Source organism: Mus musculus, chromosome 7 (assembly GCF_000001635.26).
Source record: "Mus musculus strain C57BL/6J chromosome 7, GRCm38.p6 C57BL/6J".
NCBI lineage: Eukaryota > Metazoa > Chordata > Mammalia > Rodentia > Muridae > Mus > Mus musculus.
The window spans coordinates 16,452,092-16,477,791 of NC_000073.6; the positions used below are offsets into that span (position 1 = coordinate 16,452,092).

The window sequence follows — 25,700 nt, forward strand, 5'->3', positions numbered from 1 at the left end:
AAGTCACTTATAAACTGATGAGGAGACTTTACCTTCAGGTTTTAGCAAGGCAGAAAGTTCAACTTTATTATCTACAAACAAGTTGTTGGGTTCCCTTTCACCTTTAGGGCTGCCCTGGGCTTGGGAGGGGCACCTTTGATCTTTAGCCCCCTCCCTCTTATCTCCTTCTCCTGAGACTATCTGTTTTAGGCATTTCTTATGTGTCCCGTGGTTTGGCTGTGGCTGCTATCAAGATCTTTGCCAGGTCTTGAGTCTGTTGCTTCTGTCCCCTCCTCTGCTTCTCCTCTGCAGTCTCTCTTCTGTTAAATACTCTCTCGGCCACTCTCACTAAGTTTGAGTCCCAGTACCGGTAATAACGTTTTGGAAAGAATCTAAGTAAAGACAGGAATGAATTTCCAGAAATGACATCTTATTAAAATCTGCATAGAAGAAAAACTGAAGAGGAATACAACAAAATAGTTATGTGTCCTCTTTAGTGAGGTAACTGGTAGTTGTTTCCGTGAGTTCACCACAGTTTTGCAACTAGTCTAAGCAACTAGTACAAGTTTTGTTTCCTGGCTGTTGAGAGCATTAACTTTTTTGAAACTACAAGTCCCAGCAGATATTCCGCCGCACCCTTCTGCAGGTCGAACTGCCTGCCGTACATTGATCTCTGGGATTTGTAGTCTGATGATAAAAATAAGGTGGGTCACACACTACCGGCACATATAACTGAAGTGGAGACACAGCCAGATACACCAATAGGTATTGCGTTCCGGGATAGAGTTGCGGGCAGATCACCAATGGTTGTGTCGCTCCTCATGAGTGATGTGACCTCCAGCCTACAGTAGGCCCGTGGGGCGGAGCTGGTGTCGCGGCCCCATTGCGAGCCATGGGAGGCGGCTGGTGGTGGGCTCGGGTCGCGCGCCTGGCCCGCCTGCGCTTCCGGGGGTCTCTGCAGCCTCCTCAGCGGCCCCGCAGCGGGGGCGCGCGCGGGTCCTTCGCCCCGGGCCACGGGCCACGCGCGGGAGCGTCGCCGCCTCCAGTGTCCGAGCTGGATCGCGCGGACGCTTGGCTCCTCCGCAAGGCACATGAGACAGGTCAGTGGCAGGGGCCGGGGTCGTTCGCGCTACAAGGAGAGGGGTTTCAATGTGCACGTGGGAGTGGGTGGCCAGAGTAAGGCAAGCATCTGCTGGGAACAGGGCCTGTGCTCAGCGGGGGCAGCTTCCTCATGTGAGCGCAGGGAACCGGTGTTGGGGGTTGGAGATTTTGCAGCCTGGCCGCATAGGACACCATCTTTCGGGTCCTGGCTAAAGGGGTACAGCAGGGATTAGTGGGGGTGGGGAGGAGGCTACGGTTAGGAAGAAGTAGTTGGCAGCACCACACTGCCTAGGTGAGAGACCGTTCCAGAGGCAGCTGGGAGGGAACAAGTTGCTTGAGACAGGGGTATCCGTTAGGATTACAGACAGAGGGGACCACTTGGAATAAAACAAGAGTGTGGCTACCCGCAGAAGATGGGGAAGTTCCGGATTGGACCAGCGTGTAACCAATGGTAGAGAAGGTGGCTGCTGATTGGAGGGAGAGGTGATCTAGACTGCAGAGGGAGGAATCTCAAACGAGGCAATGAGTTGAGAGATTGGAGCTGGTCTGGTGTTGAATGGGGCTAGTAGTGGGAACAGCCTTTTGGCAGCACTCAGGTACTTGAGTGGTGGGGAGGTGTGGACGCAAGGATGAGGCCATGCTAGGTAGGAGCGGTTACCACACAGGGGAAGGGACAGGCTGGAGAAGTTTGTCCCAGAGGTCTGAGGGAGAGAGGGAAGACCGCAGGATGCACAAGGGAAGACTTGGGAAGACTTTCTATCCTCAAACTTCAATTCGTGCTCTAGATTTTGAACGTCTGGGACAGAAGGGTAAAGGAATGGGACTTGCATGGGGCTTCCCGGAAGGGATCCGCATCTAGAATACTTTTGTCTTGTGGCTGAATAGGGTGAGAGGGGATCTAGGAAGCAGGGCTTGCTGATGCAGAGCTCCATCCCCCAACTCCCCGCAGCTTTTCTCTCCTGGTTCCGAAATGGACTTCTGTCATCCGGCATTGGGGTCATCTCCTTCATGCAGAGTGACATGGGCCGGGAAGCTGCCTATGGTGAGTACAGACCATCCCTATGGGAAATGGGCCCCTCCCCCTTTTCCTCCAGTTCTGAGTCCTCCTACCCTAACAGTTGGAAAAGGAGAGCACTCCCTCCATTTTCTCTTGCCTCACTAGTTACATCTCCTCTTACACCTCCTTCATCGGCATTGTGAGGAGTCCACCAGACAGTTTCCAAGTAGCCTTGACTTATGTGGACACCTTTGTTTATACCCCAGACCAGCCCCTTTGGATATTGAATTTCTCCTCCAAGTCTCACATACTTCCTTTTACAAAGTCTCATGTATTTGAGTCCTTGTCTGCCTTTATTTGTTTGTTTGTTTGTTTATGTATTGCTATAACGGGAAGGAAAGCAGCCTACTAGTTAAGTGCTGTGTCACTGAGCTACACATCGCCATCCTTCCACTGGAATTTTTTAGCCAAGTGCTCTACCTTTGAGCCACGCCCCCAGTCCCTCACTGGGGGATTCTAGGCAGGGGCTCGACCACTGAACTACATCACCAGCCTTTTTGTTTTTTTGAGATTTATTTTTATTTTATGTGTATATGTGTATATGGAGACCATGTGCATGCCTGGTACCCATGAAGCCAGAAGAGAGCACAAGAACCCCTCGGACTGGAGGTACAGATGGTTGTGAGCCACCATGTGGGTTCTGGGAACTGAACTCAGGCCATCTGAAAGAGCAACAAGTACTCTTAACCTTGAAGCCATCTCTCCAGGACTGCCCCCCCCACCCCACCCCTTCCCGTGTTATTTTGAGGCAGTCGCAGTAGCCCGAGTAAGCCTTCCGTTAGCTAGCACTGCTCCAGCCTCTCACTAGCTGACGTTAGAAGCCTTGTCCCGCCCTGTGCTCGTACTGACTCATCCTCCCCACCCGTCACCCTGTCAGCCCCTTGGGATACGCTGGACCCTGTAACTATTGACTACTGCTCCTTCTTCCACAGGCTTCTTCCTGCTGGGTGGCCTGTGCGTGGTGTGGGGCGGAGCCTCCTATGCGGTGGGTCTGGCAGCGCTGCGGGGACCCATGCAACTGTCGCTTGCTGGTGCTGCCGCTGGTGTGGGGGCAGTGTTGGCTGCCAGTCTGCTCTGGGCTTGTGCAGTAGGTCTCTACATGGGCCAGTTGGAACTGGACGTGGAACTGGTGCCTGAGGATGATGGGGCAGCCAGTACAGAAGGCCCAGATGAAGCGGGCAGGCCACCCCCTGAGTAAACAACAGGGCTGTGGGGACTGGCTGGGCCTGACGACTGGGACATTAAAACCTGACCCTTCCGCAGTTCAAGACTCTGAGTGATAGCTCCTGTTATCTGGGGAGGTGGGGAGGGGAGAAGAGGGCAACCTTTGGGGACGAGGCTCAGTGGGTAAAGGCACTTGCTCCTAAGCCTGGCGACCTGAGTTTGATACTCAGGACCTGCGTGGTAGAAGAAGAGACCTAATTTCCACACCATACCACACATGGACACACATACAAGTAAATCAGTTCAAAGGAACAAGGCCAAGCAATCATGAGAGGCAGCATCCCCGGGGAGGGAGCCCCTTAGGGCATGGTGTTTAATTCTCAAGAATGACTCCAGGACTTGATCTGTGTCTCAGGTTTGGCCCTCTGGTGTTACACTGTCTTCAGTCTCCCTTCCGCTGCACCCTAGTACCTGTGGGCCCCGGATAGGGCAAGCCCAGCGTAGGGTAAAAGGCCTCTGGAAGCGAGGGGCCTGCGCCCAGCCTGTGCAGATGTGGATACATCAGGCTCAACTCCGCAGGGCCATAGCGGATGGTGCCTGGGGTGCACAGGCCCCGCACAACGGGTGGCAGGAAGCCTGCATGAAGGAGGGCGGGTGAGGGGTCTCCGGGAGTTGTCAAGCCCCACGGCAGCACTGGATCATGCTTCAGGGCTCCCGCCCGGATGACAGAAGTGAATTCTGGCCGAGGTGGAGCCGGTGGATCCGAGAGCTCCTCTTCTCCACTGTCCTCTGAGCCTCTAGCTTCCTTCGGGCTGGCCTCCACTTTGATGCGTTTGCCTCGGGCCTGAGGGTCCTTGTCCTTGTCCTGGTCCGCAGGCACAGCCTGCTTCCCGTCAACTGGAGGCTCTTCCTCTGAAGAAGATACTTTATAGTTATTCTTTGCTGAGCTCTACTGCTGTACCACACCCACAGCCCCTTACAGCCTGCACCCGCGGGAGAGGGGGAAGAGGTCAAGATAGAGGCTCTACCACTGCCAAGCTATGCCCCCAGCCCCTCACTGGGGGATCCTAGGCAGGGGCTCTACCACTGCCAAGCCACGCCCCCAGCCCCTCACTGGGGGATCCTAGGCAGGGCTCTATCACTGAGCCACGCCCCCAGCCCCTCACTGGGGGATTCTAGGCAGGGGCTTTACCACTGAGCCACACTCCCAGCCCCTCACTGGGGGATTCTAGGGAGGGGCTCTACCACTGCGCCACACTCCCAGTCCCTTAGTGATGGATTCTCCTCAGGCCTACAGTTGAGCCAGATTCTAAGCCTTCTTTTGATTTTCTATGTGTGGATGAGGGTATGGAGGTGAACATCAACACTGGTGCTCTTCCTCTATCGCTATCATCATCATCATTATTACCGTGTTGTGTGTATACAATGGAGGCGTACATGCCGCCATGAAGGTGTGCACCAGGTCAGAGGACAGCTTTGCTGAGTCGGGTTTCTATTTCTACCTTTATTGGGATTCTGAGGATCAAACTCAGGTCATCACGTTTGGATTGTTACCCACTGAGCCATCTCTACGGTCGCATTTGTGATTGCTCTGTGTGTGTGAGTGTGGGTGCACAGGCCCCATGATATACATGTGGGGGTCACAGGGCAAGGCCTTTCTACCTGATGAACCATCTCACTGGATTAACGAGACAGAGACACTTACTGAACCTAGAGCTCATACATTTCTGGCTAGGCTGGCTGGCCAGCCGACTCCTGGGATCTACATGTGTCTGTCCCAACACTGAGGTCACCCAGGTGAGTGCTGGAGATCCAAGCACAGGTCTTTTGTTTGCTTGGGTTTTGTTTTTGTTTTCGACACAGGGTTTCTCTGTGTAGCCCTGGCTGCCTTGGAACTCACTCTATGGATCAGGCTGGCCTGGAGCTCACAGAGGTCCGCCTGCCTCTGCCTCCCGAGTGCTGGGATGACAGATGGGTGCATACCACCACCCGGCCCACACTCAGGATTTTATGCATGCACAGCAAGCCCTGTATTCACGGGGTCACCTCCCCAGGCCCTTTTACTCTTTGAGACATGGTCTTGCTAAGTTGTCCAGGCTAACATTGGCATCTCCCTGTCTCAGCCTCCCCAGTAGCTGGGGTTAAAGCCCTTCACTACCACACCAGCCTCAAAGAAGGCTTCTGAAAGAATGTGTGTCCCCAGCCCTTGCTCTTGAAGTGTAGGCACAGTGGGGTAGGTCTGCAGTTCCCAAGCCCCAGCGATTCTCCCTCCTCACCCCGCCCCCACCCCCCAGGCACAGAGTAGGCACATTCCCACAGCACAGCTAAGAGCCATCCAGCCCTGATATTGCCAGTAAAGCCCAGGCTGAGAAGGCCCAGCTAGACCTCTACAAATGATGGAACCCTCCAGCACGCCCTCCTACAGCAATAGAACTTTGATGGTACTGGACATATCTCACCTGTATTGTTCTGAGACAGCTACTGGCCACATATTTTGCCAGTGACTATTTGAAATATGGTGGATAAATTTGAGGATGAAGATGTTTAATTTTGGAGTAGGATGAAGGTTCCCCCTCCCTCCCCCAAGACAAGGTCTCACAATGTTGTTCTGGCTGGCCTGGAGCTCACTCTGTAGACAAGGCTGGCCTTGAACTCAGAGATCTGCCTGCCGCTGCCTCCCAACTGCTTTGATTAAAGGTGTGCACCATCATGACCTGCCTGATTGTGTTGTTTTCGAGGGAAGGTCTCGCTCTGTAGCTCTCCTAGTCTAGAACTCATTATGCAGACCAGGTTGGCTTCGAACTTACAGAGACCCTCCTGCCTCTGACTGGTGGGGATAAGGGCTTGTCCTTGAGGCACTGCTCCCCACCCCAGCTGGTTTTAATTGTTTAGATCCCTCTCATGTGTTTCAGTGCTTTGCCTGCATGCATGTGTCTGTACACTGTGTGGAGGCCAGGAGAGAGAGAGAGAGAGAGAGAGAGAGAGAGAGAGAGAGAGAGCACATTAGATCCACTGGAACTGGAGTCACATGGTTGTGCATCACCATGTGGGTGCTGGGAACATAACCCCAGTCCTCTGCAAGAGCAGTCAGTACTCTATCACTCAGTCTTCCTGGCCCCGTTTCGAATTATTTAATGTGGATATGTGTTTTGTCTCCAAGTATGTCTATGTGTCACATGAAGGCCTGGTGCCTACAGAAGCCAGAAGAGGGCATCAGGTCCCTGAGAACTGGAAATAATGGTGGCTCTGAGCCCTGTGGATGCTGGGAATGAAACCGGAATCCTCTGCAAGAACAAGTGCCCTCAGCCAGGGACTTCTTTTTCCCCTTGAGATGGGGTCTGTGTAGCCCTGGCTGTCCTGGAACTCACTCTGTAGACCAGGCTAACCTCGAAGTCACAGAAATCCTCCTGCCTCTGCCTCCCAAGTGCTGGGACTAAAGGTGTGTGCCACCACTGCCTGGTTCCACTTTACATTTTGAGACAGAGTCTCTAAATCAACATGGAACTTGCCAATTCAGCCTCGGGACTCCTCCTGTCTCCACCTCCCCGACACTGGGATTACAGATGTGTGTGTCACACCTGGCTTTTCTTTATGAGGGGTACACCCAAGTCCTTAAGCTTTCCTGGCAAGCAGTTTACCCACTGAGTCATCTTCCCAGCCCGAAGGACAGTTAACTCCAGCTGTTAATGTAAACAGCCACAGGTGTTGAGTGGCTTTCACAATGGGTAGTCCCACTGCAGGGCTCTACATCTCAGTCTTTCCTGGGGGTAGAGATTGGAATAGGTTAGTTTACCTGTGGGCTCTGGGCCTGGCCTGGATGGCTCCTCCTGAGACACAATAGCTGGAAGCTGGAAGGCATCCAGGGGTGTTTGACTACCTTCAGCATTGCTGGGGACAAGATGATGGAACTGAAAACCAGGGGTCTTGGGACAGCAGTGAGTACAGACATTTTCCAGTATGGAACTTGTGGATACTACCCCGCAGCATTAAAAACTTTCTATCAGACCTATAAACTCCTAGTTGGATACACACACACACACACACACACACACACACACACACACACACACACACTTTGAATTAAACCCAAGAGCCTCCTATGTGCTCTACCACTGAGCCACGCCCCCAGCCCCTCACTGGGGGATTCTAGGCAGGGGCTCTACCACTGAGCCACGCCCCCAGCCCCTCACTGGGGGATTCTAGGCAGGGGTTCTACCACTGAGCCACGCCCCCAGCCCCTCACTGGGGGATTCTAGGCAGGGGTTCTACCACTGAGCCACGCCCCCAGCCCCTCACTGGGGGATTCTAGGCAGGGGCTACACCACTGAGCCAAGCCCCCAGCCCCTCACTGGGGGATTCTAGGCAGGGGCTACACCACTGAGCCACGCCCCCAGCCCCTCACTGGGGGATTCTAGGCAGGGGCTACACCACTGAGCCACGCCCCCAGCCCCTCACTGGGGGATTCTAGGCAGGGGCTCTACCACTGAGCATTCCTGATTGAGACAGACACTCCCTGGGTTTCCCAAGGTGGCCTCCTGCCTCAGTCTTTCCACTGGTTGGGACAAAGAGGACCAGACCCAGTTCCAAATATATTCTCATCTGAGTTCTCCCTGCTGTGGCAAACCTGAGCCACTGTCAGCCACCTCGTGTTACCTGGACATCCTCTAAGCATGCCATGGTTATCTGTGTCTCTCCTATCTAAATCACCTGCTCCCTTCTAGGGTCCAAATCAAATCAGCTCAGCAAAGGGCAAATGGCACCCCTCTTCTCTCTTCTCCCCGTTCATCTCTTAAACCATGCCGCAGCCTCCCCTTGTTCTCCAGTCCCTTTTAGTTCCCAGTCAACTCTCAGCAGAAAGAAAAATATTTCCAAAAGTGCAGAATTGTGATCCCCTCCAGACATAAAGCCTTCAATAGTTCTCCAGTGACCACGAGATAAAATATCCTGCTGCCATTTACAGCCTCCCCTGCCCCCAACTCTGTGCTCCAGCCCCAATCGCTCTGCTCTTCCCTGGGCTTCTCAGGCTGTAGACCTGAGGCTCATCCGTTCTGTGCCCTCTGCTCACAACGCGTGTATGTTTTGCACCACTCTCCCTGTATAGAGTCTGCTGTGGCTCCCCAGTGCCCTGGAGTCCAATTCACACCTTCAGCCGGAGGCACACCACACGAACGAGTCCAATTCACACCTTCAGCCGGAGGCACACCACACGAGCGTTCCTGCCCTGCCTACGTCACAGATGTGTCTCCTCCCAACACTGATTCCTCTCCGTGTCCACCAAGTGAGGCCATTCCATACCTAGGCCTCCTAGGTTCTTTCCCCTTTGTGTCTACAGAGCCAGCCCTCCCTTAAGGGCCCTGGCTGGGATGGGGAGCAGCTGCTGGAGATGCTGGGATGGCAATGGGCCACCTCTCACCTGAGCACGTGACTGACCCACAGCACGTGATGCTCCCCAGTGCTCTTCCCGTTCCCGGCCACAGTGGCTACAGACTGCAGCCACACGAAGCCCCCCGCACGCTGCAGCCAACGGTAGTAACCAGTCACCACCTGCCCTTTGTCCAGCACTGGTCCATCCCAGGGGAGCAGAGAGCCCAGAGGGGTGGGGAGGGTCAAGGCAGGTGAGCAGGAGACAGGCAGAGGCAGCGAGAGTGGGGAGAATCGAGAAAGAGAGAGAAAGGCACAGAGGTAGTCAGAGACCCAGAGGCACCCCAGCATCGGTCAGAGACCCCTCTTACCCGGCTTACTGACCCTCATCCCCCACCCCCAGCCACTGCTCAGCCTCTTTGTTGCTTTTCTGTTCCGAACAGCCCCCAGAAGCTGCAGTGCAACCAGAGACTCTGGTTAGCCCTGAAGAAGGACTTCCAGGGAACAGGGAAGCAGGGTCATTCGTGTTTTTGTGGTGGTAGGAGGATGGGGAGAGGGTACAGAAGTGTGCCTCACGGTCCAGATGGCTTTGGCGGATCCTGGTTGCATCCTGTCCATGAACAAACTGGTAGCAGCTGCGTCCCACAAGCTCTGAGGGCCCCATGTCCATATGGTCGCTAACTCTGGAGGACACAGGAAAGAAAGGGAAAAGGAGTGGGGAGACATTGGGTGACAGGAGACAGCAGAGCTGGCTTCAGGGTTCCCCAGGATCCACACCCTTGCAGTACCTCAGTTTCATTCTGTAAAATGGGCATAGGTGAAGAAAAGGGGGCCCGAAAAAGAAATGGGCAAGCCTTGTAAGGGAGCCAGGGCCACCCTCACGTCTCCCAGGCACCTTTGCCTTCTCCCTTGTCCTCTCTCCTCCCAACTCCCCACGGCCCCTGACTGAAAGGCCCAGGATTGACTGGTCCCCACATATCCCCAGGTCCTTTTGGACCCACCTTCCCTCCCGCCCCTACCCTGGTACCTGCTCTCACAAGCAAGGATGGTGAGGCCCAGGCTGAGGCGGAAGACAATCATGTGTCCGTGCAAAGGCAGCTCAGCCAGTGGGGCTGGGGGCAGCGTGTGTCCAAGGGCTACAAGACCCAGGGCTCGGGCCCTCAGGCGCCCTGTCACATGAATGACCTGTGGAAGGTGGGGGTGGCTGGGGAGGTGCCAGGTGGGACTGCTGAGGCAGGAGGACCACAGCCAAGTCAAAGCTTCACCCAGTTCCACCTGATACCCACAGATCCCTTGGCCCTGGGAAGGCTTTGAGTGTCTCCCAGTTTCTGTTCTCAGTACCTTGTATCCCGGGATATAGCTGGCACACAGGGGGAAAGAGACAGTTCATACCCACCTTGTACCCCGAGGCTTTGACATTCAGGCCCCTCTTGGTGAGGGTGGACTTCATGCGGACAAAGAAGGACCGCTCTTGGGCTCGGAAGGCAGGCGATGCCTCGGTGGGGCTGGCTTCTGAGGCAGAACAAGAGGGCGCTGTCATAGTTTTCCAGAACCCCGTCAACTCAGAACCAGCCTCACTGTGGCTGCTCCAGACACTCAGATGCATCTAATGGTCGCACAGGTACACTGATAAAGTAATCTCCCCTTGTGGGACAGCCAGGTCCAAGGTCAGATGAGCCCCTCTTTCCTGCTCAGAAGCTCTGTTCTGCCCCCCAGGCATCCGCTGGCATCAGTCTGACCCAGGCTGGAGTAGCCACCTGTGACCACAGAGGGCAGGCTAGAACTGTTGTGACAGTCAGGTCCCCTACCACAGACTAGAAGTATAAAAGAAAGGAAGCTGGGCCGTGGTGGCACATGCCTTTACCTCAGCACACAGAGGCAGAGGCAGGAGGAGTTCAAAGCCAACCTGGTCTACAGAGTGAGCTCTAGGACAGCCAGGGCTATACAGAGAAACCCTGTCTCAAACAAACAAACACTAAAAAACAAAACAAAACAAAAAACCCCAAACAATCAACAAAAGAACTGTATCCTGAAAGTTAAACACACACCACATACACACACACAACTAAAAATATGGAACAGCTGGGTGACTTGGGGCAAGTAACTTGATCTCTCTGTGCTGTGCCTGGAGTTGGGGGCCATCCCTCATGGCTTGTGGGTTTGAAGTTAGGGCCCAATGAAAATTTAAAGGCACAGTGGAATGTAAAAAAAAAAAAAAAAAATTCTCAGTCTTATTCCTACTTCCTTGTAGCAGCTCAAATGTTGGTGTATTTTGGCCACTCTGGGGAACCAGGCAAGTTTAGACACCCTAGTGCCTTAAGTTGGCTTGACTCATTGTGGGTTTTTTGTTTTGTGTTGTTGTTGCTTTGGTTTGGGTTGTTGTTGTTGTGTTTGTTTGTTTTACAAAACCTTGTTTTGTAGCATGTTAAACACAAAAACCAGGATCTACCCTCAGGCTTCATTCACTGGCAAGGATGGGATTCCTGGAAATTACCAATCTCAGGGGTGTCCACCAGCGAGGAGGAAGACGATGAGGAAGAGGAGGACACGGAAGGTGGTGTAGGGGGACCGATGCTTGCAGCCCGCAATCCAAGTTGCTCTAGGACCTCCGAGTGGTCCCCAGGATGGATGTAGTCGAAGACGCTGCTGCCCGTCAGCTCCACCTGCCGGTGATGGAGAGGAATGCAGGAGCCGCGTGAGCGCCAAAGCTGAGGCTGGGTTTAGCTTAGGTCTGCTCGCCCAACCTTCAAGTGCACTTCACAACTGGCTTGTGTTTTTCTTAGGTGTTTCCTGCTTTTTTGAATTAAGGAGGGAGGGGCTTTTTTTGTTTGAGGCAGGGTCTCACTTTTTTTTTGGGGGGGGGAGGTGTTCGAGACAGGGTTTCTCTGTAGCCCTGGCTGTCCTGGAACTCACTTTGTAGACCAGGTTGTCCTCGAACCCTCCCAAGTGCTGAGATTAAAGGCGTGCGCTACCACACCCGGCCTCACTTTTTCTTTTAAGATGTATTTATTATTTTTTTTAAAGATTTATTTATTTATTTATTTATTTATTTATTTATTATAGGTAAGTACATTCTAGCTGTCTTCAGACACCCCAGAAGAGGGCGTCAGATTTCATTATGGATGGTTGTGAGCCACCATGTGGATTTGAACTCAGGACCTTCGGAAGAGCACCTGCTCTTAACCACTGAGCCATCGCTCCAGCCCAGGGTCTCACTTTTATAGCTCTGGCTTCAAACTTATTAATCTGCCTGCCTGTACCTCCTGAAATTCTGGACTAAAGGCATGTGCTGCAACATCTGGCCCTTTTTGTTTTTGTTTTTTTGTTTTTTTCTTTTTTTCTTTTTTTAGACAGAGGTTTGCTAGGTAGCTCAGGCTGGCCTCAGACTTGTGGTGATCCTCCTGACTCGGCCTCCCAAGTGCTGGAAATCAAGCCCGGCAGTTGTCAGCTCTTTAATGAGTTAGGGCCTTGGAGACTGGCCTCTCAGATCTCACATGGATCCCATGCCAGGCCCCTTCAGTACAGCCTCTAGCTTTCTGTTCTGATCATGCTCTGATTTCACAGGGAGCCTCTGACCTTCAAGCCCCATTTAAAACTCTCCTGGAAGCTGCATATCCAACTATGGCAATTCTTACTCAGAAACCCACCGTGCCTTCTTCTACTGTCCCTCTGCTTGAAGTGGGTGACCTGTCTCCCTCTAACCTTTATCCCCCCTGTGGTCCTCACCCTCATCCCCCACCCCACCCACACAACCACCTTATCCACCCTACTTTGTCACCTACACATTCAAGTCCCCTCCTTTGGGGAAGTGTTAGTTTTTGAGACAGTCTCAGATAGCCTAGGCTGGCCTGAAACTTCTGGTCCTCCTGCCTCCACCTCTCCAGTGATGGAGTTTAATGTAAGGTTTATACCTCACCGCCATGCCCAGTTTATGTAAGGAACCCAGGGCTTTGTGAACACCAGGCAAGCATTCTATGAACCAAGCTACAATCCTGCCCCAGACACAATGGATTGGAGTCCCAGGACCTCCAGAATGGTACACAAGTGGCATACCGCTGATTCACACCCTCACTGAGCTCAGCCCTTCCCTGGAGGATTCTAGGTGAGCACACATCGCTGTAGAACTACATCTCTAGATGAGGTTTTTAATTTTGAAATGAGGTCTTGCTAAGTCTCCTTGGCTGGCTTTGAACTTGTGGTCCTGCTTGAGTCCTCCAGCATATGTCGGGCTGCTTTGTGGGGTTCCAAGGAAGGTTGTCTGTTTTTCACGTTGTGCTTAGTGATACCAGAAGAGAGTAAGGGCATGCATAGGTCAGGCGGTAAAGATAGCTGCCTACTGCAGGGAAGACTTACCTGTGAGAGACCCAGGTAGATGGACACTGTCTCTGAGATGTAGAGAAATTTCCCTTCCTGGTTCAAAGCGAACACGAAGCCATCCAAGGACTAGAGTTGAGACAAACGGAGCGGGTGTAGGAAGGGAACAACCTGGGTACCCTTAGTCCTGTCCAGTTCTCCACAGGGAACTGATGCAGGAAAAATAGTGCTATTCCCAGATGCTACCACCAGGTGGCAGCACAAAGCAGCAGGCTAGGAAGGGAGGCGCTCACCTGTAGGATGTGTCCACCTAGGTGTTGCTCGAAGACTTCAGAGACCAGAGCCACAGGGCCTCGGCGGCCTGGGGCTGGGGACAGAAGGAGGAGGAGGACAGTCAGGGACCCTTGGTCTGACTCACTGCTCTGGGCAGCCCTTAGGGGCCCAGTCAGTCTTAAACTCCCAGCCAGCCACCATAGAGAACCAGTTCACAGGATGGTTGTTCCCTAGGGGACAGAGAGACCAAGACTGAGTGACAGACATTGGAAAGAGGAATTTGTCCACTCCCTCATTCTTTTTCACACCAAAACCAAAAAGTTCTTGAGTACTTCTGTTCACAGGTCCTATACAGTACAGGCAGTGCTAGTGACGGGAACAGCGCAGACTGTCCTCACTGGGCACCGAAGCCCGGTCCAATGAATAGCCCAAGGCTGAGGCTGACCTGGTGGTGAAGGCCCGTAACTCCAACTACTTGGCAGGCAAGGTAGGAGAATCAATGACTAAAGGCTTGCCTGGGGTACATAACAAATGAGTTCCTATCTCAAAAGTTAAAATGAGGGCTGGCAACATAGATCAGTGATGAAGCATCTGCCTAGAATCTCCCAGTATGATGCTAAGGCCTTGGCTCAGTGGAGGAACACCTGCGATGAATCTCCCAGTGAGGGGCTGGGGGCGTGGCTCAGTGGTAGAGCCCCTGCCTAGAATTCTCCAGTGAGTGGCTCTGTGGTAGAGTGCTTGTCTAGTATTCATAGGCTCTGGGTTCAATCCTCTGCACTGAAAGACAGTAACAAAATCCAAAGAAATACAAAATTATGAGAGTAGCTAGAGAAGTTTGCACTGCAGGGTGGACTGCACATTAAGATAGCAGCTGAAGACAACAGCTCGGTGATTCTTCAATAAGTGAAAAGAGAGCTATGACGTGAGCCTCTGGCAATCCCTTTATAACCCAACAACCTTAAGATAGGTACTGTGAGGAGTGCTGTATGCACACGGAGAGAACAGCATTACACAGAGCCAAGAAAAATTCCCCAACGTCCAGCCTCCGAGAACCAATACAAAATGCGGTAGATCCAAGATGAAGAGGAATTGAAGCCTTGATTTGTGATGAAATATTATAAAAGCAGACAGGCACAAAAAGGCCACAGTGACCCCACGCCTATGAAATGTCTAAAACTGGCAAGTCGATGGGAGCAGAAAGCAGGTCTGTGCTTGGCAGCATTGGGCTGCTTCATGGCTGCAGGACTCCTTTGGGACTATGCAGTAAATGGTGCTGGTTTGGATACTTTAAAACAGCCTTGTGTGTACAGCAAGATCCAGACCAGTCAGGGCACAGAGCGAGACCCTGTCTAAAAGCCGGGATGGGGGAGGTGTGGAGAACTGGCTAAGTGGTTAAGAGCACGCCCTCTTGCGGAAGAACCCCTCTAGTCTCAGGGATTTGATGCCCTCTTCTGGCCTCTGTCAGTACTACACATCTGTGGTACATACATTCATGTAAAACACCCACACACTTAAATATAAATAAATATTTTTAAAAGTTGTAGAAATGGTTTAGTGGATAAATGCATGCACCATCAGACTTGAAGATCCCCAGAACTTATGTGATACAATGAGACTTGATTCTCACAGATTGTCCTCTGACTTCCACCTGTGTGCTGTGTCCTGCCCACATACACATATGAACACATAAACAAATACGTTTTTGTTTTTGTTTTGTTGTTGTTGTTTTTGTTTTTGTTTTTGTTTTTTTTTTTGGTTTTTCGAGACAGGGTTTCTGGCTGTCCTGGAACTCACTTTGTAGACCAGGCTGGCCTCGAACTCAGAAATCCGCCTGCCTCTGCCTCCCAAGTGCTGGGATTAAAGGCTTGCGCCACCACGCCCAGCTAACAAATACGTTTTTAAAAATGCTATCTAATTTTACTATGGATACATTTTGGATGAAAATTTTTAGTTTCTTTGAAATAGAGTCTCAATAAATAACCCAAGTTTGACTAAGATTTGCCATTCTCCTGCCTCAGCTTCCTGAAAACTACGTTTACAGGGATGCATCAGCAGGCTTGAGTACAGTGTGTGGGCTTTCATTTTTTCAGTGCTGTGGACTAAACCCAGAGCCTTGCACATGTTAGGCAGTTACTTTCCCACTGAGCCACGCCCCAGCCGCTCACTGGGGGATTCTAGGCAGGGGCTACACCACTGAGCCACGCCCCCAGCCCCTCATTGGAGGATTCTAGGCAGGGGCTACACCACTGAGGCACACCCCCAGCCCCTCATTGGAGGATTCTAGGCAGGGGTGCTGCCATTGAGTTACACCTCCTGCTGATATTTTTGTATAGAATACCATGGCAGAGATGAGTATACAATAGTGAAACTTTTGCAGATGTGTTGAGGAGATGAAGACATACAAGGAGGAAAAAGTTAGAATTCCAGAGAGACTTAAATTCTGGGACAGACGGCCACTAAGACATAGGCTGAATGTCACAGTCGTCCCCCTCCCCCAGTCAGGACTCCTGGATGCTGTAGAAGACGATTACCCTCCCCGGCCCCTCCCCCACCCCCGCCCCCGCTTCCCAAGAGAGAACCCAAGCACTCTGTCAGTGACCTTCCCTCTGTTAGGCTAAGAGCCTGGAGTCACCTCTTCTTCTTGTGCCTCAGTTTCCTCTTTAAATGGATTTGCTGCAGGGGTCTGAGTTCCTAGATTGCCAAGTGTCTAGGGAGCATGAGGGAGGAAAGCAGGGAGTGAGGTGGGAATGGTGCTTTTCCTGGGCAGGACCCCTGCCACCCCTGTTCCTCAGGACTCCCCCAAGTCAGCCAGGCTGTCAGAGTCTACCCCAGGCCTCCCCAGACCCCCCTCCCATCTGACTGCTGTTTCTCCTGCTTCCTCCCCATCTGAACCTCCAGGAACAATAAGTGTGGGGGGTGAGGGAGACCCCTCCCCCGAAACCCAGCTCCAAGCAGCCCCGTGACAGGCAGGAACAATGCTGCCTGCTAATTGTGGCAATTTTCCCCTGTCATTTTTGCTAATTCCTTCATTTTCCCTCTCCGGGGATCAGCCCGGGTCAGACTGAGCCGCTGCAATTAACAGCATTAATGGGCACACTGGGATGGGGGTGCACAGGAGGAGAGCTTGGAAACCTGCTGTGCCCCCCCCCCATGCACATGACCCATCCCCTGCCACAAGGATCCCCAGGTGTGCTTAGGATTGCCTACTGATGTCTTAGTACCCCCACTTTCCACCTCCCCAAACCTACTCTCTCCCTATTCTTCCCACCCACAGCCCCTCCATGTCCCAATTCAACAGGTGTGCTCCACCTTCACAGCTGCCCTGCCCGGAAGTCCAAAGACCCTGAAATCACTTATTCACTTAATTGCTTATTCAACTAATAAACATTTGTCAGGCAACGTCAGGGTGGTGGTGGAAGCCTGAGGTGGGTGGGGAGAAAGGAAGAAGGGAGACATGGGCAGAGAGAGGGTATGCTCAGAAAAGGGAGGCCAGGTAAGATCCCTACCAAGTTTCAGGAGGTCCCCTCCCTTCCCATCCTATGAGTCTCTCATCTTGGGTCCTTGGGGATGAAGGGCTAGGTTTTCATGACTCTCGGGAGTGGAAGAGGAGATGTCCTGTCACTCAATCATCTGTTATCATTGGGCTCGATGGATGCCCAGGGGACCTCAACCTGTTGTAGGAATTATATTTCTTTTTCAAGACAGGATTTTCTGTGTAGCCCTGGCTGTCCTCGAACTCACTCTGTAGATCAGGCTGGCCTTGAACTCACAGAGATCCACCTGCCTTTGCCTTGGCCCAAGTGCTGGGATTAAAGGTGTGCGTCACCACTGCCCGGCTGGAACTCATTACTCATCGAAAGATGATCTTGCGCTCCAGGTCCCCCTTCCCTTCTCTACCGGGATTACAGGTCTGCACCGTGCCTGGTTTGTCTAGTGCTGGGGATGAAACCCAGGGCTTCCTACACGCTAGGCAAATGCTTTACCAACTAAATGCCAACCCCAGCCTTGTTCTAAGAGCAATTGGGTTTTGTACATCAAAGGCCTCCAGGGCCACAAACAGGTATACAGTGGGTGACTAATATATCATCAGGAAGAATGATATCAGTCTAGACTACTCCTGAGAGTTTCTGGGGTCCCCCCCTTCGGCTTTCCCTCTTTTCCCTACCCGCTTTCCCATCTCCTTTCTCAGTTTATCCAGCCCCTCTCCCCAGCCCCCAGTCTAACCCTCACTGTCTCCTTCAGCTTCTAGGCTGTCCTTTGTGCCAGCCCTCGCCTGGCCCTTCTCACACCTGGCATTTTCACTCCTTTAAGTCTTGGGTCAAAGGTCACTTCCTCCTGAGGTAGTGTCCTACCTGGGGACTAAGATGTCACCTCACTCAAGGACAGTTTATTGAGCATTTCCTGCATTCCCCCAACATTGTTAAAACAATGTACACAAAAGACTGGGGGAGAGGGCTGGGGAGATAGTCCAGCTGGAAGAGCATTTGCTACGCAAGTGTGGGGACCTCATTCAAATCCCCAGAACCCATGTGAAGCTGGATATGTTAGTGAAGACTGTATTTCATCATTCCTACTGGGAGATGAGAGATGGAGGTGAAAGACTCCCTAAGAGCCCGCGGGCCAGCTTGCCTGCCCCGTGCTAGCCTGCCCCGTGCTAGCCTGCCCTGTGCTGCACTGAACAATAAATAGACTTATCTCAAGAAAAGGAGGAAGACAAGGGTTGACACCTGGTAACACACACACACACCCACACACACACCCACACACACACACTCACGTGAATGCATGCGCACATGCACATGTACACACCTATAAAGAATAATAAAAAGACTGGATAGATGCTTCAGCAGTTAAGAACACACACCGTTCTTGCAGAAGAATAGCTTGGCCCCCAGTACCCAGCTTGGGTGGCTTAAACCACCTGTAACTTCAGCTGCAGGGGATTCAACAGCCTCTGGCCTCTTCCAGCAGGGGCACACACATGGTGCACATAAGCACATGTAGGCACAAACACATACATGTACAGTTTTTGAAAACTTTAAAAAACAGTAAAAAGAAGCCAGTGGTGGTGCATGCCTTTAATCCCAGCATTTGGGAGACAGAGGCAGGAGGATCTCTGTGAGTTCGAGGACAGTGTGGTGTACAGAGCAAGTCCAGGGCTGGTTACACTGAGAAACCCTGTCTCAAAAAATAAAACAAACAAAAACCCACCTCCCCAACATACCCTGAAGCTCCTGGATAGATGTCATCATGTTTTATAGATTGAGGCTTAAAGGTGGGGTGGGTATCCAAGGTAGGACCTGTCATGCTATGTAGTCAGGGAAACAGGCCTTCTGGGTGACCAATCCTAAACACACCATCCTTGCTACAATGTCTATCTGAGGGAGCCTAGGCCTAGTTACTGTCTTGTATGAGAGAGAGAGAGAGAGAGAGAGAGAGAGAGAGAGAGAACCATTCCTTATCACTCATTATAAGGACTATTTGGACTCTCGCTCTGTCCATCAGCGTGGGTCCCATGTCCACTGGGATCAACACACTTGGGAAGAGTTATTACTGTCCAGTAATCACAAATTAACTAAGTCTGCTTCCTTGGGGTCCTCACCTCCCCTTCTGGTGGGGATGAGGGCCAGAGAGGTGGCTCAGAGGTTAAGAGCACTGGCTTGCTCTTTCAAAGGACCTAGGTTCAATTCCAAGCACCCACATGGTGGCTCACAAACATCTGTGACTGCAGCCCCCAAATATCTACTAGCCTCCCTGGACATCAGGCACAAAAGTGGTACACAGACATGTATGCAGACAAAACACCCTTATACAAACAACAACAGCATCAATAATAATAGCTTAAATGCAAGGTTAGAGAAAGAGACAAATAGGGAATTATCTAAAACCAAAGAAACTTAACATCTGGGATCTAGAAGGGATGTTAAAGCGTGGTAGTTAAAAATTGACCCAAAGCAGACAGACATGGCAGAGTTTAACTTTCATCCCAGACGGCAGACGGAGGCAGAGAGTTCTAGGCCATCTAGGACTACACAGAGAGACCTTGTCTAAGATAGGAAAGAAAGTAAGCAAGCTTGAACTCAGGGTCATAGAACCGGGTCAGTAGGTCAAGGAGCACATTCCCTTCCCAAGCCTGTCTGTCAGAGTTTGATCTCTCTGTGCTCAAAGAGAAGATCAACTGTGGGCTGGAGCACATGCTTGATCCATATATATACATATATATGGATCAACTCCTGAAGATTGTTCTTCTAGGGGAGTTGAAGAGCTGGAGCAGCAGTTAAGAACACTGGCTGCTCTTCCAGAGGACCGGGGTTTGATGTCCAGAATCTACATGGTGGCTCACAAGTGTGTGTAACTCCAATTTCAGGGGGATCTAGTGCCCTCTTCTGGCCTCTGTGGGCACCAGTGTACATGTGCATGCAGGCAAAATACACAAATACATAAAATAAAAGCCTCTTAGAAAATGAACCAAGTCTACGGCTATACCACCCTGAACGTGCCCGATCTTGTCTGATCTCGGAAGCTAAGCAGGGTCGGGCCTGGTTAGTACTTCGATGGGAGACCGCCTGGAAATACCGGGTGCTGTAGGCTTAAAAAAAAAAAAGACAATGAACCAAGTAGCTACCATCTTCCCCCTTTGGGTCTCATTTTCTCAGGGTCTTCCTTCCAATCTTCAGAGAGCTACTTTGGTGTAGAATAGCAGGGGCCTAAGTTTTTGAATTTGGTTGTCTGTCGACCGGATGTTGAGCCACCCCCACACACGTTCCTGACCAGTTGGTTCTGATGCACAGGTGGGCATTGTGGAAGTGGCCAAGAGACGACCCGGCCCGGGGTGCTGTGACCAGAGTGAGCCTCTATCTCTTGAAGCTTCCGGATGGCCCTCTAAGTGTTGAGGGGCTGGACACCGTCAGGGCTCTCTCAGCCCCCCTTTTTCCCTCCCTGGGGCTCCAGGACAATAGACAAGATGTTTATCCCCCCGCCGGCGCACATGTTGTTCGCGGTAATGACAGTAATCAGCCTCGCTAATGCGGCATTCTCTCAGCGCCAGTCAATTCGCCTAATTACCGCCTGGGAAGCCGGATTATTTAAATTTAAATGGTGATTTATTGCGGGGCTTAATCAATGCTATTTTCTCTCCCCCCACCTCCTCTCTGGGTACCAGGGCAGGAAGGGAATAGGAACCCTCTCCAACCCCACCCTAAGGACCCCATTCTTCCTGAGTGTGTGTGTGTTGGGGGGGGGGGTGGAGTTTCTTCACCTGTAACACTTTTGCTGCCCTGTAATAACAATTAAGTAGGGATATATAAATTAGAATGATGAAAATATAATATTCTATGCATCAGTAATCAAAGGTAGGAAGAAAAATGAGATATTCATCTATATGTTGACATTTTACATATACTTACATTGTTGCAAATTATAGATTATAAATTTTCTTCTACTGTGTCACATCTGCATCTATCTACAAGGGACTTTTTTTTTTTTTTTTCGAGACAGGGTTTCTCTGTATAGCCCTGGCTGTCCTGGAACTCACTTTGTAGACCAGGCTGGCCTCGAACTCAGAAATCTGCCTGCCTCTGCCTCCCAAGTGCTGGGATTAAAGGCATACGCCACCACCGCCCGGCTACAAGGGACTTTTTGCTTCATTTTTTATTCTCTATAAATCTTGTTTTGAGACAGGATCTCTTGTGGCCCAGGCTGACCTAGAACTCACAGTGTAGCTGAGAATGAGCTTGGCCTCCGGCTTGTTACAGTAACAGGTGTGTGCTTCCATACCTGCTTGTTAGAATTTGTTTGTTTCTGAGACTGGGTCTCTTTCTGTAGCCCTGGCTAGTCTCCAACTCACTACATAGAGGAGGCTGGACCTAAACCCACAGAGATCTGCCTGTCTTTGTCTCTCAGGTGCTGGGATGAAAATGCCACCGTGCCTGGCCCTTTTTGTTTTGAGACAGAATCTCATTTTGTAGCAGAGGCTGGCTTCATACTCATGGTGATTCTCCTGCTTAAGCCTCAGGAGCACTGGGTGAAAAAGCCATCAACACCAGAGCCAGGCAGGGCAGGGACTCTGGTCTAGTATGTTTCCTGCTATGTTCTGGGCACTCACAATGGTATCACACACAGAGTTGACTCTCCATAAACAGTAAGGTGACACAGGCCGCATACCGAAGGCTGCCTTGCCTGGTCCTTTGCAGGGAGTTCCAGGGGCCTTGCCTGATGGGGGTGACACTGATGGTCACTCCTATTTCTTCTCCCTCTCCCTCTCCCTCTGTCTCTCTGAGACAGGGTTTCTCTTTGTAGCCCTGGCTGTCTGGGAGCTCACAGAAGTCCACCTGCCTCACTTCTGGAGTGCCGGGGATCAAAGGCGTGCTCTAGCTACCACTGCCCACCGCCAATGCAGCACAGGAAGAGAGGAGGCACCTCGCTGGGGGACTTCAGGGCTAGGGGTGGGTGTCGGGATGGACACACAGCTAATGTCACCAAGGAGAACCTTCCTGATGATCTATCATCCCCCCCCCCCCAACCGCCAGGCCATTCTGTGACCTCCTCACCTCAAATAGGGGAATTTAGCCCCCAGTTTTCTGTGTTCCCTGGAGTGCCACAGGCCCGTTCAGGAGCCCACCCTTATTGGCTGAGTGGAGGCCCTGGCAGGGGTGGGATGAGGCACCGTACAGCTGGAAACTTCTGTAGCAACCCTGGTTCATCTCGCCTCATAAAATTAATAGCCTCTGCTGTGTGTGGAGGCAGACGCCTGTACTCCCAACACTGAGGAGATGGAGGCAGGAGGATCCCAAATTCAGGGCTGGCCTCTACTACATATCAAATTCCAGGCCAGGCCAGGTCAGGCTACAGGAGGCACGATCTAAAAGACAAGCGCCAGGACAGGGTGAAGGCGCTCACCTTTAAACCCAGCACCCACAGGAGCCAGAGGCAGGTGAGCTGGAGACCAGCCAAGTCCACATATCAAGTCCCAGGCTAGCCGAGGTTACATAGTAAGGCCCTGTCTCATCAAACGATGACAATAACAATAACCACCTTTTCCAGTGATCTAGATTGCTGCCAGGTTCTGACTTAAGTCAAAAGTTTATAAAATAATCCTCAACTTGTCCCCTTGAGACCAGTAAGGAAACCACCAAAGGTCTGGTGGACTCTCCAGGAGCCGGGTGAGGGCAGGCCTGGCTTTCTCAATCCTGTCCCCAAGGCTGGGGGTGGGGCGGCAGGGCAGAACTTGGCAGCGTGAGCATGCGCACTCACCGAGGCCAGCCGGAGGCCCGACGGCCCGCAACCCCCAGGGCGGCGCCCCCAGCGCGGCAAAACGACGCAGGCGGAGGTAGGTGACGCTAAGACGCACGATGGACGCCTTGTCCAGCTGGCTGGAGATGGCACCGGGCAGAGGGAGCAGCTTGGCTAGCTCGAAGAACTCCAGATTTTCCTTCCCGCGTCGCCAGCGCGCAGCGTTGCGGGACTTCTCTTTGCGCTGCGCCTGCAGGCTGGGCGGGCGGCATGGAGGAGGTGTCAGTAAGAGTCCTGGAAACGCGGTCCCAGCACTTTAGGAAGTGGGATAGGCCTGAGTGCGAATTCTACATCCCTGCTGGCTTTTGAGGACAGGGACAGAACCTTTATTTAATAATAATAATAATAATAATAATTTAATTATTGCTATGGTATTTGGGGTACTAGGGTTTGAACTGAAGGTCTACCACCGAACTACATTCCTCAGGTTTGTTTTTTGTTTTTTTGTTTTTGTTTTTTTGGAGACGGGGGTCTTACTATGTACACCAGGCTGGCCTTAAACTTGTAGAGAGAAGCTTGCCTCTGCCTCCGGAGCACCGAGATAAAAGGCGTACATAACCACGCCCGGCTAATGTTTTTGCCTTTTGCGATAAGTTCTTATTTGTCCAGGCTAGCCTTGAACTGGCGAGCCTCCTGCTTCAGTTGGGATGTCAGGCCACGGGGCTGGGGACAGAACCTTCTCTTTAGCCTGAGAATGTCGGGGTGAATTCGCAGCTGGGGGACTAAAAACAGAACTCAGCAATAAGTGAGGGTGACGGAAGTCTAGATATGGGTCAGGGCACAGGCCAGAGGATGAATGTCATCTGAAAGGCTGTGAAGCCCCCCACCCCCGCACGCCTTCGGGGGAGAGGCCATTCAGGGGCAGATTTGCTCACCAGGGTCCGGGCGGGGCCTTGACCATCAGCCCAGGCAGGAAATCCCAGGGGACGCCGGCTCCACGGCCGCCCCCGCACTTGACTTCACCTCGGCCACCGCTTCTGGGATAGGGGGTCGCCATCTCGACGGGGACTCGGGAATTCAGGTGCGAAGGAGTCGCAGGTGGGGCTCAGTTCCCTGGAGGAAGAACGTCCAGGGAAACTGAGGTGCGTGCGTGTGCCCAAGGGTCAAGCCAGGAGCTGCCTTAGATGCGTTCCTCAGTTTCCCCTTCCTGGGAAGCCGCGGTTCCCACCCTGGCGCTTCGGGTGAGGACGTGCCCCGCCGCCGCCTCCCCCGCGCGGCCCGCCAGCGCGCCCGCCTCACGCCCGCGCCGGGCCGGCTCCCGCATACCAATGGGCGCACGCGGCGCGCATACGGATCGGACCGGCCCGCGCGCTGCGTGCCAAGCATGCCCAAGCTGCGCTGGGGCGGGCTCCTCGCTGGGGCCCAGACGCTCTGGGCTCCATCCCCCCCATAGCTCCCAGCACCCGAAGGACCTGTTCCCCAAAGCTATCCCCAGAGTCCCACTCCCCAGGTCTGCAGCTACACCCACTTCCTAGCCTGGGCTAAGGAGGCAGGGAGGACAGAGGGACCCCACCCCAAGTCCTGCCCAGGAAGCACTCAAGCCCCTCGGGGTGGCGCCACCTGACCCGGTTGCTAAATATCCCTAATGTACAACTTCCTCCCTAAAGACCAGGGCGTAAGACCCTGGTCTATGACACCGCTGGTCACTCCAGGATGGACGCGACACTCGGGGCCCAGGTACTGGAATCCAGATCCTTTAGAGCCAGGGACGTGTCCATCTGGTTCTTTCCTCTTCACGATTAGGCGTCCAGGCCGACCATGTCCCCAGCATCCAGGTGGCCTCCAAGCCTCCCCAAAACGCGCTGACGTCTAATCAGTCCCCTGAGCCTCTGTGACCAGGACCCCAACAACCATGCACCACTTTCTGGATCCCGGCGGTATAGGTGTCCGGATGCCGTGGCCTCCAGGTTACCAAGACTCTCAGCCTCGCATCCCAGCAGGACCCAGAAGTCCCCATTTCCTCCCGCCAAACCTTCAGGCGTCCCGCACCCGCAGGACTCCCGACATGGTTACCTGGCCGCTGGGCGTGCTCGGGGCGCGGCGTGGGGTCCACTGGGTGGCGTGGAGGGGCCGCTCCATAGACCCCGGGGCGCGCGGGCTGGGGAGCCCGGCTCTCGGCGCCCACGGCGGCCTCGCAGACTTTGAGACCACGGACAGCGGCGGCGAGGGGCGGTGCCTGTCTTCGCCCCGCCTACAGCGGCCCCTGCCTGCTGGATAGTTCCCATTCCGGGAACTATCTGGGATAGTGTTGGCCTGGTGTGTCTGAGTATCCTCACCGTTTGACCACATCAGGAAGCTCTGCCAGCCTCTCCACCCTGGAGTCCCACCACGATCGCCATCTTCAGTTATAGAACCCTCCCCCCGGCGCCCCAGCCACCCCTTGGAACTCTTGGGGCAATCTGCACCATAGTTCAGTAGGAAAGGACACTCGGACATCAGTGCCCCTTCTAGAGATGTAAATCGGGGCCTTTCACAATCTCTCTTCCCAAGTGAGAATTCCAGGATGCCAGACTCCATTAAGGTCAGGTCGTGGCCTGGGCACCTGACTCCTTCGTTTACCCAGGTCTTGGTTGTTAAGGGGACGATATAGCCCAGGGCCCCAAGGTCTTGTCTCTATGCCTCCCATTGGAACTAGAGCCCCAACTTGTGGGCACCCACCTTTATAAGTGAGAATGGGGAAACAGCGGGATGTGGTGGCACTCACTTGTTAAGCCCAGCACTTGGGATGCTGAGGCAGGAGGATTGCACAAGTTGGAGTCAAGCCTGGGCTATAAAATGAATGCAGTCTGGGATCCAGAGGGAGATCCTGTCTCAAAAACTAAAGTGTGGCTGAGCTGGGAGAATGGCCAGCCCAGAGCATAAAGCTTGTGGCGGAAGAGTGTGAGGCCAACCTGGGTACAAATCCCTAGAAACCACACAAAGTCTAAGGTAGTCCCGCTGTGTGTCTGTCACACCAGCAGTCCGACAGTGCGCAGCAAGAGGGCCCTGGGAAGCTGGCAGGCCAGCCTGGTTACCTGACAGGAGACTGTCTCAAACAAGGCGAGAAGAGACGAGACTGCCTTCTGACCTCCACATGGGCTGCAACCATGGAATGCGTGTGAGCACACACAGGCACTGGCAAGATGTCTCATGGGTAAATGGCTTGCCACCAGCCCAGATG

The 25,700-nt window shown here is 52.8% G+C and overlaps 2 protein-coding genes and 1 non-coding gene across 7 annotated transcripts; 2 read left to right on the plus strand and 1 right to left on the minus strand.

Annotated features, from left to right (window-relative positions):
* The first annotated feature begins 687 nt into the window (after positions 1 to 687).
* Tmem160 (transmembrane protein 160) lies at positions 688 to 3,405 on the plus strand. 2 transcript variants are annotated; one of them, NM_026938.1, is made up of 3 exons: positions 688 to 1,079; positions 2,030 to 2,122; positions 3,070 to 3,399. In NM_026938.1, the coding sequence occupies exons 1-3, from the start codon at positions 872 to 874 to the stop codon at positions 3,333 to 3,335; spliced, it is 567 nt and encodes a 188-aa protein (NP_081214.1). In that variant the 5' UTR covers positions 688 to 871; the 3' UTR covers positions 3,336 to 3,399. The 2 variants fall into 2 exon arrangements, with proteins under 2 accessions (NP_081214.1, XP_030098826.1); XM_030242966.1 differs by having other exon boundaries at positions 691 to 1,079; positions 1,966 to 2,122; positions 3,070 to 3,405.
* Positions 3,406 to 3,629: 224 nt separating this feature from the next.
* Positions 3,630 to 24,731, minus strand: Npas1 (neuronal PAS domain protein 1). Of its 4 annotated transcripts, none has more exons than XM_006539614.4 (12): positions 24,554 to 24,731; positions 23,416 to 23,593; positions 22,502 to 22,737; positions 13,270 to 13,343; positions 13,016 to 13,105; positions 11,157 to 11,325; positions 10,059 to 10,171; positions 9,690 to 9,847; positions 9,239 to 9,345; positions 8,715 to 8,862; positions 7,095 to 7,189; positions 3,630 to 4,213 (listed from the first exon to the last, which is right to left on the minus strand). In XM_006539614.4, the coding sequence occupies exons 2-12, from the start codon at positions 23,535 to 23,537 to the stop codon at positions 3,744 to 3,746; spliced, it is 1,782 nt and encodes a 593-aa protein (XP_006539677.1). In that variant the 5' UTR covers positions 23,538 to 23,593; positions 24,554 to 24,731; the 3' UTR covers positions 3,630 to 3,743. The 4 variants fall into 4 exon arrangements, with proteins under 4 accessions (XP_006539677.1, NP_032744.1, XP_017177511.1 ...); NM_008718.2 differs by having other exon boundaries at positions 10,059 to 10,174; positions 24,554 to 24,689; XM_017322022.2 differs by lacking the exon at positions 8,715 to 8,862 and having other exon boundaries at positions 10,059 to 10,174; positions 24,554 to 24,730.
* Positions 19,722 to 19,840, plus strand: n-R5s151. The gene has a single exon (XR_003946909.1). It is a non-coding gene; the product is annotated as a 5S ribosomal RNA (ribosomal RNA).
* Positions 24,732 to 25,700: the final 969 nt, after the last annotated feature.

Coding starts and splice junctions, on each gene's coding strand:
- Npas1 (NM_008718.2), bottom strand. CDS start 23,537: ATGGCGACCCCCTATCCCAGAAGCGGTGGCCGAGGTGAAGTCAAGTGC. Junction 22,738..23,415: donor AAGGCCCCGCCCGGACCCTG/GTGAGCAAATCT, acceptor CCGCCCGCCCAG/CCTGCAGGCGCAGCGCAAAG. Junction 7,190..8,714: donor TGGGTCAGTCACGTGCTCAG/GTGAGAGGTGGC, acceptor TCTTGTCCCCAG/CAATGCTGAAGGTAGTCAAA.
- Tmem160 (NM_026938.1), top strand. CDS start 872: ATGGGAGGCGGCTGGTGGTGGGCTCGGGTCGCGCGCCTGGCCCGCCTG. Junction 1,080..2,029: donor CCGCAAGGCACATGAGACAG/GTCAGTGGCAGG, acceptor AACTCCCCGCAG/CTTTTCTCTCCTGGTTCCGA. Junction 2,123..3,069: donor GGGCCGGGAAGCTGCCTATG/GTGAGTACAGAC, acceptor CTTCTTCCACAG/GCTTCTTCCTGCTGGGTGGC.